At 46.3% G+C, this 15,847-nt stretch overlaps 1 protein-coding gene across 1 annotated transcript; it reads left to right on the top strand.

Moving 5' to 3' along the window:
* Positions 1-510: 510 nt before the first annotated feature.
* Positions 511-14,168, top strand: LOC311240299 (large ribosomal subunit protein P1-like; the record flags this gene model as incomplete). Its single annotated transcript, XM_084328861.1, has 4 exons — positions 511-684; positions 2,030-2,130; positions 12,544-12,650; positions 14,083-14,168. Exons 1-4 carry the CDS (start codon positions 613-615, stop codon positions 14,166-14,168), a joined length of 366 nt encoding a protein of 121 aa, XP_084184987.1. The 5' UTR covers positions 511-612.
* Positions 14,169-15,847: the final 1,679 nt, after the last annotated feature.

Here is a 15,847-nt window from a genome sequence, read left to right as displayed (position 1 = left end):
GTCCAGTAACAAGCAGAGTCCAGTACCAAAACAAAGCAACACTTCTTCAGTGTTAAGGAACACACAAAAAACAGAATGAAGGTCTTGAGTCCGGGAAAAATCAGAGCATCAAAAAATAGACTTCCAAAAACTCACCAAGGAAAAGTGTAATATGAGGCACGGGTCCACGGAGGCAGAGAGGGGTAACAACGGCGACTTCCAAGGGCGTACTGGAGAAAACAACACAAGAGGAACAAGCAGTAGCTGGTGGTAAGCAAAACGACCCGACACTGAATGTTCAGAAACGGGCTGATTGGAAAACCCTTTCAGGTGCGTGATGGTAATTGGTACCTGGAAGCGTGGAGTACTGGGCCAGCCCTCACACCACTTCTGTAAAGAAAGACTTCGCTGTGGAAGAGAAATAAACCATTTGGATATCTTTGTTTTACACTGACGCAGGTTATAAAAGCCGGCCTCGCTCCCGCCCTCCTTCCTTTCCGTTGTGACACCCTGACAGGAAGTGAACCTGAAGGTGCTCGGTTCTTCTCCAGAAGCTAAGGCCAGACAATCCGGAGACTAGCACCGCTCAAATTTAGGCATCCGACCCCAGGATCAAACTATTTGAAGAAAGAAATGGCATCCGTATCTGAACTCACCTGTATTTACGCCGCTCTCATCCTCTACGACGATGAAGTCACCGTTACAGTGAGTCGACCATCAACAACACATTAAAATAATGTAAACGCTGACTAACCCGCTCTCTGTTAATATAACATAGTGTTGAGCTCTATACCGCGAAGGCTTTGTGTTTAGAAGTAGGTGGTTTTATATTTCCATGGGTCGTTTATGTTTTAATAAGAAACTGAATGTGAGTGAAGTCAACAGATAAAATGGCGGCCCCCCCTCGACGCCATTATGTGTCTGACTGACAGTTAGTTACTGCTGCTGCTGCTGCGCGGGATCCTGTGTTATCGCGATGCTAACCCGCTAGCTGTCATGTTTAACACTAACCATAATATAGGACCAGATCACCATGTACTGTGACATTAGAACGTGTGTTTTAATTGATATTAGTCTGTTGTTGGATCTCTTAGTCAAAATGTGTATACTCTTTTTTTAGACAATTTTTGTATCACAAACGGTACTGTATATGTAAATCTGGTATGTCATAAATGTATAGATGTAGCAGTACTGTCTATCTGTATGTCATGTATGTCATATATGTTATGATGAATTGAAAATGGGGGACCCTGATGTAAACAAGACGAAAGTCTTTCTCAGGTCTGCATCCCCTTAACAATTGTGTGTATTGAGCCGTACTGTATTGTACCCATTCTGCTAATCTGTTGATAAAGTTTTCATTCATTCCTACTGCCATGCTGGCTACCATTTGTTTATAGTGTAGACAAGACCACATGGTCACTCAGAATCTACTGTCCTGACGGCTAAGAGCCTCATGTAGCGAATGGCGCTCATATTAAGTGTTTGTAAACGTACCACAGGTAGAATGTGATGTTGGCACTACTGTATGTGGCTCATTTTAAACTGTGACGGTCTTGGTTTACATTAATTCTACACAGCAACACTACACATCATATAATCTACCGGCATTAATTGATGATACAAAGTTGTAATGTACTGTGATGAGTATGTGATGCAGTTATCTGAAGTACTTGGCTAGTGACTATACCTCAAAGTCTCCCCAAGTATAGACTTCTTTACTTGTATATCTATATCTATCTAATCTATACTCTGTTGTTAACCGTTAACCCTTTCACTGCCACACTACAGAAGGTTAACCCCTTCACTACCACACGACAAAGGGTTAACCTAGAACCCTTTCACAACCACACTACAAAAGGTTAACCCTTTGTCGTGTGGCAGTGAAAGGGTTAACCGTCTGTGTTGTCGCAGTGAAAGGGTTCAGTGAAAACCCAACTAAGTAAAATACTGATATTTTGGTCACCTCGTCTCTAAACCCGATGAGGTGTCCTCCGTCCCCTTGGTAACAGAAAGTTGACATGTGTTTTCCTGTTCTCTGTGTGTATAGGAGGACAAGCTGACCGCTCTGATCAAGGCAGCAGGAGTCACCGTGGAGCCGTTCTGGCCCAGCCTGTTTGCCAAGGTGAGAACTGAGAACACTTCATCATCGTACTGGTTGGGCACAGCGCTCCTGCGGTTAGCACATCCTAGCTACCCTGTGAATAGCTACCCTATTATATGTAAGGGATCATGTATAGCTACGAGGTCATTGTCGCAAAATAATTGACCGACACGGTGTTCTAAACGCAGTGAAGGTCAATTATTTTGCGACAATGACCGAGTATAGCTATACATTATCCCGCTTATTACAGGGCTGACTTACTAACAATATACGTAATTCATTTTACACCATCGACAAGACGAGATCAAATGCAGACGCGGTTGTTCTGTTGCTCCTCTGTCATCGCCGGCAGGGGTGTGGACTTGATTGCACCTGATGCAGTGCAGCTGTGCACAATGGTAAAGCTTAGCTTTCGTGACTGCGATCAAAATGCTTGATTGTGATTGGTCAATAGCGCTCTGTTGCCCCTAACAGCGGTCATTATTGCGCGTTGCCCGTAGCAGCGGTGAATTATCGAGAAATAATTGACCGCTGTTAGGGGCAACCGAGCGCTATTGACCAATCACAATCAAGCATTTTGGCAAATGTTAAAACGCCATGTAATAATATATAATAAGATGCCCTCTACCTCAAATTGTTGAGCTCTGGCAAACCCTCCTTTTGCAGAGTCAAACCGTTGCTTTGTGGTGTGAATAGCCCCACATCATGCATCCTCTTTCTATAACTGCACACCTCGTTGTCTATGGATATTATTATACAAGTGATACATCTGTCTGTCCAGTGTGGACATGACTATATATTAAATATCTGTCCTACAGGCTCAATGTGGATATTACTATATATTAATCTGTCCAGTGGATATTACTATATATTAATGTCTGTCCAGTGTAAACATCACTATATATTAATGTCTCTGTCCAGTGTAAACATCACTATATATTAATGTCTCTGTCCAGTGTAAACATCACTATATATTAATGTCTGTCCAGTGTAAACATCACTATATATTAATGTCTGTCCAGTGTAAACATCACTATATATTAATGTCTCTGTCCAGTGTAAACATCACTATATATTAATGTCTCTGTCCAGTGTAAACATCACTATATATTAATGTCTGTCCAGTGTAAACATCACTATATATTAATGTCTGTCCAGTGTAAACATCACTATATATTAATGTCTCTGTCCAGTGTAAACATCACTATATATTAATGTCTCTGTCCAGTGTAAACATCACTATATATTAATGTCTCTGTCCAGCGTAAACATGAATGAATGAAAACTTTATTTAACAGATTGCAGAAGGGGTACAATACAGTACGGCTCAATACACACAATTGTTAAGGGGATGCAGACCTGAGAAAGACGTTTGTCTTGTTTCCATCAGGGTCCCCCATTTTCAATTCATATAGACATTTATGACATACACAACATACATGACATTTATGGCATAGGGACATATAGGTATTTAGTACTGATACATTTGTGACATAAACGGTATTCAAACATCACTATATATTAATATCTGTCCAGTGTAAACATCACTATATATTAATATCTGTCCAGTGTAAACATCACTATATATTAATGTCTGTCCAGCGTAAACATTCACTATATATTAATATCTGTCCAGCGTAAACATCACTAATATCTGTCAAGTGTAAACATCACTGTAACTGAGGGGTACAATTCCCTGACTGTATTACTAGATATGATACTTACTACCACTACCTTTGTACTTAATATTCGGCCACCCAGTACACGGCATAAATATATTATGATGAACACTGTCACGTAGATGAAACGGATCCAACACAAATGTACGAATTAGAAATAGGTCTTTATTTCTACACAGCGATGGTGTGTAGAGCAAGCACTTAATCAAATCAATCACATTTATGAATGGAAATTAGTATGCACTTTTATGGCAAGAGTATTCGTCGGTATATCAATAGAGAATGTCCAATCTCTGAAGGCGCAGGTGGTACATATACGACCTGGAATAGTTTAAGGAATAACAGCAATGATACTTTAATGATTATATACTGGACACACTAGGGGGGGTTAATCCGGTCGCTTGTAAGCCGACAGGAGTAGGAGGGGGGGGGGGTAGAATCCGGCTGCCTCATCCGGCCAAGGGTATCCCAGGTGAACCCACTGTAGTGCCGTTCAATGCGCCGGCTCTCCTCACCTTGCGTCCTCTCCAGGGGGGGGGGGTTCCAACACACGGCAGTGTCGGGGGTCTTTATCCATGGAATAATCAAAGTATACAAAGCATAATCCGTGCCTGGGAAGGCGGGCTGTCGTCGGTAGAATAATCCGGTATACAGGTCCACTCGCTCGTCGGCTCTGGGGCTCTTCGGGTGCAGCTTCACGTGGGGTCAACCACCCTGGATAAGCAGCCAGTTCTCTGCCCGAAACGATGGGGTACTGACTACGGTAGTATTCTCACCGCACGAAGCACTATATATTAACAGACTATTATTAGCTTAATAGACTACGTCCAACTCGACGATATAGTGCCAAATATGACTATTCAAATATTAATATACACGATGTCTCAATACCGATGGTAGGCGAACTTGGCCTTACTCCCACACGTGGCGTCGCGGGGAGGCTTTACGCCTGTGACTCTATTGGAGGGTAAGAAACTGGACTGAAAAGAAAGTCCTACTTTAGTAGCGCAGTATATATACGCACTATGAACAAATAGTCCCATTAGTGGTGCGGTAGTCAGATTCCTACGCGGAACTAGGACTTGTTCGTACATGTGGAGCGGTACGTTTGAACTGGGTCTGAGGGGTATGGCAGCCTGGCACCAAGGTCTCGACCAATAGTAGAATGGAGACTATTATGGGATGTTCAGTAGGCTAGAATGGATATTCAATGCATATTGTACAAGGAATATACAAGGGATATCAGGGAATATTAGAGAATATACAAATACAATTAAATATATATATATAAATAAATATATATATTCGGTTTAATCTGGCCCTTCACAACAGCCACCCCCTGATTGGTCCCAGACCTAATCAGTTAAACAGAGACAGATTAATCGCGTTGTCTATTTACACATAAGGGTTTGCTGTAGGGGTCAGTCAACTTCACAAAGTCATAGGGTTATAGGGTCATGGTCATCATCGATTGTGTCTGGGAGTCGAGGCAGTTCTATGAGCCTCGCCACGGGACGGGTGTAAGTGCGACCCTGGACGAGCACTTCAGCTGCTCGGACCTTGCCGTCGGCACCGGTGATCACTTTGCTTACGCGGCCGGCCGGCCACATAGCTCTGGGCAGTGATTGATCAATAATCATGACGACTGTTCCTTCTGTCAAATTGTCTCTCTCCTTTACCCACTTCTGGCGGGTCTGTAGAGACGGTAGGTAGTGCAGTAGGAAACTGCTCCAAAACTTGTCGGCTAATACTTGGCTGTACCTCCACATTCGTCGGCCGTTCGCTTCTTCAGGCCGGTACATTGTCTGGGGTAATGCAGGATCTAGCCGCCCCATCAGGAGTGTGTTGGGGGTAACTGGGTCGATATCCGCCACATCACTGGAGACATATCCGAGGGGCTTCGAGTTAAGTACTCCCTCAATCTCCGTGAGGACTGTCATTAGGACTTCTTCCGCCACAGTCTGGGCCCCAAGTACTGCGTACAGGGCTGTCTTTATGGAGCGCACTTCTCGTTCCCAAGTGCCACCGAAGTGGGGTGCGTTTGGGGGGTTGAATTGGAAATCAACCTGTGAGCGAGGTGGGTCTTAAGTTCTGGGCCCATAGCTTGGAAGCTCTCTCTCAGCTCTCTTTCGCCGCCTTTGAAGTTTGTCCCATGATCGGACAATAGGGTAGACGGTCTTCCTTTCCGTGATGTGAATCTACGGAAGGCCATAAGGAATGAGTCTGTGCTCATGGTCGGGAGAAGCTCGATGTGTATCGCTCTGGTGGTCATGCATTTGAATACAATACCCCACCGCTTCTCGGTTCCTCTTCCTTTCTTTATGTGCAGCGGGCCAAAGCAGTCCATACCCGTTGAGTGGAATGGCTTGTCACCGATTCGGAGGCGACATGGAGGAAGGTCAGCCATCCTTGGTATGCTGGGCTGCGCGCGCCACTTGCGGCAGTCTAGACATGTTCGCTGGAAGCGTCGTACCGCCTCTCTTCCTTGTAGGATCCAGTAACGACGTCTGATTTCCGCGAAGACTCTTTCTGCTCCTGCGTGATGTACATCCTCATCGTATTTCTTTATAATCAGCTCTGTGACCTTGTGTCGGCTGTTCAATACGATCGGGTATTTAATGTCATCCGGTAGATTGGGGGCTCTGCGTAGGCGACCACCCACTCTGATGAGGGTATGAGCGTCGCTCTCGGGGGCCAGATGAATTAATCTGCTGTCGGATGGGACGGGCTTTCCTCCCTGTAGACAGGCCAATTCATCGGGGAACGAGTCTCTCTGGGCTCGCTGCAGTAGAAGCAATTCTGCTTCCTCGTAGTTAGCTGCTGACATATCAGCGGGGGACTTGCACTCCGGGTGGTACCGCAGGAATGTTCTTTGTTGTGCACTCTCTATGGACGTGCAATCGTCTATGTTAGGGTCGGTGGAGGCTACGGTGCTCAATCCACAGAACACAGACTTCTTATTTTCCACCTCCTCTGGACTTGCTTCCCTCGGGATAGGCATGGGCCACTGTCCTTCCGGGAGTCTTAGGAATGCTGGGCCGTCACTGTAGACATTGCGACGGGTGAGGTCATCCAGGGGCATCCCCCGGGTGATGACGTCAGCTGGGTTCTGTTTTGTATCAACGTAGCGCCACTCTGTTTCTCCGGTTAACTCTTCGGTTGAGTCTTGAATCTCGGTGACTCTGACTCCCACGAAGACTTTGTACTTGCATGAGTCCGATTTGATCCAGGCGAGTACCGTCGTGGAATCTGACCACAGGATTGTTCTAGACACCGGTATGGTGAGCTCACGTTGGATGAGCGTGGCTAGGTGCGCTCCGGCTAGGGCTGCGCAGAGCTCTAGACGTGGGATAGATTGTTGCTTGCGTGGGGCTATTCTCGAGCGGGCGAGGACAAATGCTGTGTAGATCTCTCCCCCCTTCTCTTGGGCCCGCAAGTAGGCTACTGATCCGTATGCGACCTCTGAGGCGTCACTGAAGACGTGTAAGTCCATTTTACATGTCTCTGGCCTCACCGTGGGTGGGAAGTAGCTTCGGCGCATATTAACGCCTGGGAGTGAGTGGAGCTCCATCTCCCACTCTCTCCAGGTGGATGCAAGGTGTGCGGGAATGGGGTCGTCCCAGCCCTGGTCCTTGTCCCACAATGCTCGTACAATCATTTTTGCCCTGGTGGTGTACGGTAGAATACATCCTAGCGGGTCATATTGTCGGGCGAGTGTTGTGTACACACTCCGTCTGGTGGTCGGCGCCGCCGCCGGCCTTCCCTGCTCCGTAGTCAGGGGCTTGTGTCTGTAGTGAAGCGAATCTGTTTTGAATCGCCACACCAATCCCAGGGTCATCTCCTGGGCTTCTCCCGGGATTGTAGCCATCCAGGTCTCGCTGCTGGCTGCCTTGTCCTCGGAGGAGAGGCTGCGCAGTACTTGCGGATCGCTGCTGGCCCACTGCCTGAGATCAAAGCCGCCTTTGATCAATGAGGCGCGGAGTTTAATCAGGAGAGCCTCGGCTTCTTCCTGGGTTGAAAGGCTTTGTAGACAGTTGTCTACGTAGAAGCTGTTCTTTACGCTGTGTCGGACCTCTTCGTCCGCTGCTGGGTCCTCTGCTACATGTTTCTGTAGTGCAAATGTAGCACAGCAGGGGCTGCACGTCGTTCCGAAGGGGAGGACTTCCCATTGGTAGATGGCTGGGTGCTCATCTCCTGGCTTCTCTCTCCATAGGAACCGTAACAGGGGCTTGTCCGCCTCTACTAATCTCACCTGCAGGAACATTCCTTTAATGTCCCCGCTGATGGCCACCTTTTCCTGGCGGAAGCGGAGTAGAACGCCGAGTAGGGAGGGGCCGAGTGTGGGACCGGGCAGTAACTCTTTATTCAGATTTTGGGATCCGATCTGGTAGCTGCAGTTAAATACTATGCGGTCTTTACCGTTGTGATGGACCTTGTGGTGAGGCACGTACCACGATTCAGTGGTCTGGTCAGGATCGGTAACTTGCGCAGATGTGCATATTTCTCCATCAGCTTGGCGACGGGGTATGTGTACCGCGACAGTCCTATTTCTTGGCTGGTGAAAGCGTCTGTAATCTGGTACCGTCGCTCAGGCTGGCCGCTTGCTGCGATAGAGAATGAGACATTCTCGCCCTTTATCGTCTTCAAATCTCGTCTTATTGTCCGAATTGTCATTTGGGTTTCGCTTCCCCGCAGCCCTAGCTGGGCCGCAGCGGAGGCGAGCAGAAGGGTCTTCTCTGACCCGTCATCGAGGACGGCGTAAGTGTCCAGGACTTTATTCTGGTAGCTTAGTGTCACACGCACTACTTTTAGGAGTACTCGGGCTCCACTGCTGCTGGCGGGATCGATGTACATGACGCTCGCTTTGCGGCTGGATGGTGCGGGTGAAGGGCGGCGTCTGTTACTGTCGTGAAGTATGTCCAGATGGGCTCCATCGCACTTGGTGCACCTTTTCTTTAAGCGGCATTCGGCTGCCATGTGTGAGCGCGCACAGCGAAAACAGCGCTTGTTGGACTTTATCCATTGACTTGCTTCCTCCGCGTTCAGCTTGGGGAAGGAGTCACATTGCGCTAGCCAGTGTTCTTTCTCACAGTAGGGGCACACTATCTTCCACTTCTCCGTTCTGGAGGGGGTACTGTGGCTCCTGCTGCTCGGTACTGACTCCGATTGGTGCATCACAGTCACCGATCTTCTTCCATCATTTAGTCGTCTGGTTCCTTCTCTGGAGCCAGGGGTGCTCCGTCCGAATGTATCTAGCCGTAGGCTGCTGACTTCTCTCGCCAGGAAGTCTGCTAGATCGAGGAGGTTCGGTTCGGGGCCATTCGGGTCTCGGTGGTCCCTCTGTCGCCTAAAACGCTCCTGTCGAGCGGGCGGCAGCTTCTCCAAGATCCTTTCCACATTTGAGTTGGCGTAAAGTTCATGCCTCCCCTTCTCTCTCTGCGCTCCCAACATCCCTACCAGGGACTGCACTCTGATGGACAGGTCGTCCAGTGCTCGATTGTCTATTGCTGGGGGTAAGCGGTCGATGTGTCGGATCTCCTGGATCACGTAATCCCATATGCGCCCATACCTCTGGTCCAATGCTACCAGCGCTGCTGTGTATGGGGTGGTGGAAGTCGCGTAGGCGAGCGCTATATTATGTGCGCGGGGTACCTTTAAGTGCTTCAGTAGGATGGCGTATTTGTGGCGTTCATCCAATACATCCACCAACATGGTCTCCAGACACATGCGGAGTTCCGTATACTGGGCCCGGTTCTCTTGGGTGAAGTCGGGTACCATAGGCGTGCCAATGTATGACGCTGACTGTGGATACATCGGCGAGCATTGGGGGAGAGGCCTCCTAGGCGAGTCTCCTCCCGCTCCTTGGTATGGGCTGGTACCGGCGGTGTACCATGGCCCGCTTGTCCAGGTGCTGTTCCTCGGTGCGGGTCGTGCGTCGTGCTCACCCGTGTATAGAGTCGGGGGTCTGTAGCGCAGCTCCGCGGGAGTATAGCCTGGGCTGTACCGGACCTCCTGGTCCGGTAGAGTACTGTGCTGTCGTCGGGCGTGGTTCTCCTCCTCTTCCTCTTCGTCTTCAGTTAGGTCATCCAGTGCTTGTAGTCTCTGGTTTAGCCTCTCCACAGGATATGCTGCTCCTTCCCGGTTGCTAGGTCTCGCTTGGACCGGTGGGGGGAGGTGGTCTGTGGGGGGTATAGACCTCGTCTGTTGGTCAAGTTCAGGGTTGTTTACTCGGCTAGGGGATGCCGCCCTGGAGGTGTGTCTAGACGAGTTCCTGGAGCCTCTGGCGGAGGGAGAGGGTGTTGTCCGTCTGATCAGCTGTTCTATTAGTTGCGACTGCTGTCTGTCGCGCGCTGCGTCCCGTTGAGCACCGGCTCGTTCTCGGGCCACATTCTCTTCCATCTGAATGCGTCTTATTTCTAGACGTATCTGCTCGTGTTCGCTTCGCTGCTGGATCTGCAGTCGGTCGCGTTCAGCAGCGGCGTTCAGGCTGATGAGGAAGGCCTGCTGTAGGGTCCTCTCTGCCTCGCTGGGAGAAGGCGGTTGTATAGGGGAGCCTTCCCTCGGGGTACTCCTTGCGGAGCCTTGGAGCTCTATCTCCACGGTGCTCTCCCCGTCTTCTTCCGTGCCGAGTTCTCTCTCGGTAGCGTTGTATTCCTCCCGGGACTCATCGGGGACTACTTCTTCAGTACTGGCGGGGTGTGAAGTCATGTCTGGTTCCCACTGGTCCCCACCGTGAACTTGGTCAGTTACATTAGAGCCCGTAGGGGCCTCTATGGTCGGGGTAGTCTGGGCGTTGGGGTTAGACATACTTTTATACTTTTTCTAGTTTTACCGCGTTTACTGTTAGTAGAAGACTAGGTTGTTGACTGACAGCGTAAGCCTCTAAGTACTGAGGGAGCCGTTGTTCGCGCTGCGGGCGTTGGTTAGGAGGATCGTTTCGTGGAGTGTTCATCATAGGCCATTTCAATATTAATAACACTATATTAATATTACACTAATTACCCTCCGGCTCGAAGGACCAATTGTAACTGAGGGGTACAATTCCCTGACTGTATTACTAGATATGATACTTACTACCACTACCTTTGTACTTAATATTCGGCCACCCAGTACACGGCATAAATATATTATGATGAACACTGTCACGTAGATGAAACGGATCCAACACAAATGTACGAATTAGAAATAGGTCTTTATTTCTACACAGCGATGGTGTGTAGAGCAAGCACTTAATCAAATCAATCACATTTATGAATGGAAATTAGTATGCACTTTTATGGCAAGAGTATTCGTCGGTATATCAATAGAGAATGTCCAATCTCTGAAGGCGCAGGTGGTACATATACGACCTGGAATAGTTTAAGGAATAACAGCAATGATACTTTAATGATTATATACTGGACACACTAGGGGGGGTTAATCCGGTCGCTTGTAAGCCGACAGGAGTAGGAGGGGGGGGGGGGGTAGAATCCGGCTGCCTCATCCGGCCAAGGGTATCCCAGGTGAACCCACTGTAGTGCCGTTCAATGCGCCGGCGATCCTTGGACCACAGATGAAAGCAGGTGGACTCTTTGTGGGCCGGCGTCATCCGGTCCACGGAGGAGAGACGTGAAGCGACCTCGTCTTGCAGAGCGTCTCCTCACCTTGCGTCCTCTCCAGGGGGGGGGGGTTCCAACACACGGCAGTGTCGGGGGTCTTTATCCATGGAATAATCAAAGTATACAAAGCATAATCCGTGCCTGGGAAGGCGGGCTGTCGTCGGTAGAATAATCCGGTATACAGGTCCACTCGCTCGTCGGCTCTGGGGCTCCTCGGGTGCAGCTTCACGTGGGGTCAACCACCCTGGATAAGCAGCCAGTTCTCTGCCCGAAACGATGGGGTACTGACTACGGTAGTATTCTCACCGCACGAAGCACTATATATTAACAGACTATTATTAGCTTAATAGACTACGTCCAACTCGACGATATAGTGCCAAATATGACTATTCAAATATTAATATACACGATGTCTCAATACCGATGGTAGGCGAACTTGGCCTTACTCCCACACGTGGCGTCGCGGGGAGGCTTTACGTCTGTGACTCTATTGGAGGGTAAGAAACTGGACTGAAAAGAAAGTCCTACTTTAGTAGCGCAGTATATATACGCACTATGAACAAATAGTCCCATTAGTGGTGCGGTAGTCAGATTCCTACGCGGAACTAGGACTTGTTCGTACATGTGGAGCGGTACGTTTGAACTGGGTCTGAGGGGTATGGCAGCCTGGCACCAAGGTCTCGACCAATAGTAGAATGGAGACTATTATGGGATGTTCAGTAGGCTAGAATGGATATTCAATGCATATTGTACAAGGAATATACAAGGGATATCAGGGAATATTAGAGAATATACAAATACAATTAAATATATATATATAAATAAATATATATATTCGGTTTAATCTGGCCCTTCACAACATCACTATATATTAATGTCTGTCCAGCGTAAACATCACTATATATTAATATCTGTCCAGCGTAAACATCACTATATATTAATGTCTGTCCAGCGTAAACATCACTATATATTAATATCTGTCCAGCGTAAACATCACTATATATTAATATCTGTCCAGCGTAAACATCACTATATATTAATATCTGTCCAGCGTAAACATCACTATATATTAATATCTGTCCAGCGTAAACATCACTATATATTAATATCTGTCCAGCGTAAACATCACTATATATTAATATCTGTCCAGCGTAAACATCACTATATATTAATATCTGTCCAGTGTGGACATCGGGTCTCTGATCTCCAACGTGGGAGCCGGAGGAGGAGGTGGAGCCGCTCCAGCCCCCCCTGCAGGGGGCGCCGCCCCCCCGGCCGCAGACGCTCCAGGTGAGAGAACTACTAGTAAAACTACTCGATGGCAGAGTAGTAGCAGGCACGTGCACACATAGAGGCCAAGGGGTGCTTGAGCACCTGCCTTTTTGAGCCTCAGACTGCCCTTCCAACTGAAAAATGTCAGGATATAATCAAAATATTAGGTAAAGAGAGAGAGATGCCCCATATTCCATTGCAGTTTGCACGGCCTCCCCAGCATGCCTCTCCGCGGACCTATATATTTTATGCATAGCGTGGATGGTGATGATGATGATGATAGAAACCGCTGTGGCGCATACAGTTGAATGCTGGTATTACACTCACTGAGGGACACGAAGAAGTCAAGTCCGATGGGATTTGGGAATCTCAAATACAAATCGGGATTGGAATAAAAAAATGCATTTATATTAAACAATACAGAATATACAGCACTTCTTGGGGTCTGTAGGGTAAGCACTTATTCCCTCCCCCCTGAACATTTATGGAGATGTATGGGCCTTTTAAGTCAGTGATAAAAGTGTCTTTCAAGGATAAGTGAGCTCCTGCACTGATTATTATAGTTCAATATTCAATATTTGATCACCAAAACCCCCCAACGCGCGCTCGGTTAATATATACACACAAGTGTAGTGCCCTTTTCAGCCTTTGAGCACCTGCCCCTCTAAAGTCCTGTGCACGTCCCTGAGTAGTAGTACTTTATAATGGCAGTCTGAATGATATATCTTAACATTATGATGGTTGAGTGAATTTTGCTTTATGATGGTTGAGTAGTACGGTGGTTCAGACTCAGCCATCATAACGTAAAGATATTAGAACATCATTCATTCACTCAGCCATCATAAAGTAAAGATATTAGAACATCATTCATTCAGACTCTGCAATCATAAAGTTAAGATATTAGAACATTCACTCAGCCATCATAAAGTTAAGATATTATAACATCATTCATTCACTCAGCCATCATAAAGTAAAGATATTAGAACATTCACTCAGCCATCATAAAGTAAAGATATTAGAACATCATTCATTCAGACTCTGCAATCATAAAGTTAAGATATTAGAACATTTACTCAGCCATCATAAAGTTAAGATATTAGAACATTCACTCAGCCATCATAAAGTAAAGATATTAGAACATTCACTCAGCCATCATAAAGTAAAGATATTAGAACATTCACTCAGCCATCATAAAGTAAAGATATTAGAACATTCACTCAGCCATCATAAAGTAAAGATATTAGAAGATTCACTCAGCCATCATAAAGTAAAGATATTAGAACATCATTCATTCAGACTCACATCATTCACTCAGACGTTGTATTTTTTGTAAATGTGACAAGTCAACGTTGAGTGGTTTAACCAGTAGTTAGATTTATCTTCAGAGAAAACGGTTGGCTTGTCTTATGGATCCCTGCTCCAGCTAATCCCTGTTATTCTGCCCCTGCAGCCAAGAAGGAGGAGAAGGAGGAGGAGAAGGAGGAGGAATCCGCTGAAGGCTCCGACGATGACATGGGCTTCGGTCTCTTCGACTAAATCATGATTTTGTAACAAAGAAAATAAAGAAGGAAGATCATTTGTATTTGGCAGTCGTCTCCTTCCTTCAACCCTGCAGGATAAAACATGTTGTCGTCCAGTGACCTTTTGAAATAATCAGCAGTGGCCACATGGCATTAGCTCCCTTATGTGAAATCTACAAGTGGCGTTTGATTTAAAAACTCTTTATCAATTTGTTGAGTTAAAATAAGTAGAGATCTACTTCAGAAATCGGGACGATTTAAGGTAGTTCTTTGCTTAAGTATTTTGAGTGAACAAAATAATTTATTTTGTGCTCGTGTTAAGTTAATGAAATCAGCTCTTTGTGTCCCGAGTGTTTTATCAGCTGCCCCCGCTCTCTGAACCAGTCCGTCGACCGCTACATATAAAAAACGTTCTCCAATGAACAGAAGATATTGTCCAAGTAACACTAGTTTTACTTATTAATTAAAGGTAGAACCTGCAGTTCCTGCTTGATACTTGTGGAATATTTTAAAGGAGCCAAGACGGTGAACTAGAAATTCAGATGGTAGTTTATTTATTTTCTGTGGCCACAGAAAACATCCTCAGGTTTACAATCGGAAGTGAAATGTCTGACCAGAAAAGTGAGAAAGGGCTCTGGTCAGACTTACAATTGAATACACCAGCTGGGAATGACATGAAAACAAAGATGGTTTTAGGGGTTTTGTCTGATATGATTGAAGACAGTCAGGGGGCCAATCCTGAAAAGTGCTTCCGTTAACACTTTTGCTGCCATGTTTGGTAGTAGTAGTAGGGATAGTACATCGTGGTAAAGTACAGTGAAAAAGACAGTAAGAAGGTTAGTTATCTTCTTTCTTTAATTTCAGATGTTGATTCTATGTGTTTCTACTGTATATATTGCCTGATGAAAAGTCAATATCAATCTAATTCCCAAATGACTGTCCAACACCAGGTGGGTCATTCACAATCAAAAGCCGGATCAAATTCACCTGATAAATATAATCAATCAATTCCCATCGACCCGCTAATCCTCTTAATGAGTCCAGAGGACCCCATTGAAAAGCCGTCGTCGGTCCCAACAGTATGTTTATCATTTACCTTGTGTGGTATATAATCAATCACCTTGCATCAGTCCTCCAACTGACATACTGTTCATTGTCTCTCATCAAACAAAAGGAGCTCCCTTGAAAAGGCTGTCAGGTAATACAGTCTGAACAGGATGCACTAGGAAGTCCTGACACTACAGTCAGCTAGGGAAACAGTGAGTGGTGTGTGTGCGATACAAATATTGTTTGTGTGTGCCTGGTTGAATTAGTGTGCGTGTGTGTGTGTGTGTACGTGTGTGCGTGTGTGTGTGCGTGTGTGTGTGTGTGTACGTGTGTGTGTGCGTGTGCGTGTGCGTGTGCGTGTGTGTGTGTGTGTGTGTGTGTGTGTGTGTGTGTGATAAAATATTGTTTATGTGTGCCTGGTTGAATTAGTGTGTGTGTTTATGTATATAATATGTATGTATGTATGTATGTATGTATGTATGTATGTATGTATGTATGTATGTATGTATGTATGTATGTATGTATGTATGTATGTATGTATGTATGTATGTATGTATGTATGCATGCATGTATGTTTGCATGTACAGTATGTATGTTTGGATTTATATTAGTGCTGTCAATAGATAATTTTTCTTTTTACTAATTAAT

The sequence above is a fragment of the Notolepis coatsorum genome (assembly GCF_963971535.1).
Source record: "Notolepis coatsorum genome assembly, chromosome: 14".
Lineage (NCBI taxonomy): Eukaryota > Metazoa > Chordata > Actinopteri > Aulopiformes > Paralepididae > Notolepis > Notolepis coatsorum.
The sequence above is the reverse complement of the archived record's forward strand: the minus strand, read 5'-3'. Positions and strand labels throughout refer to the sequence as shown.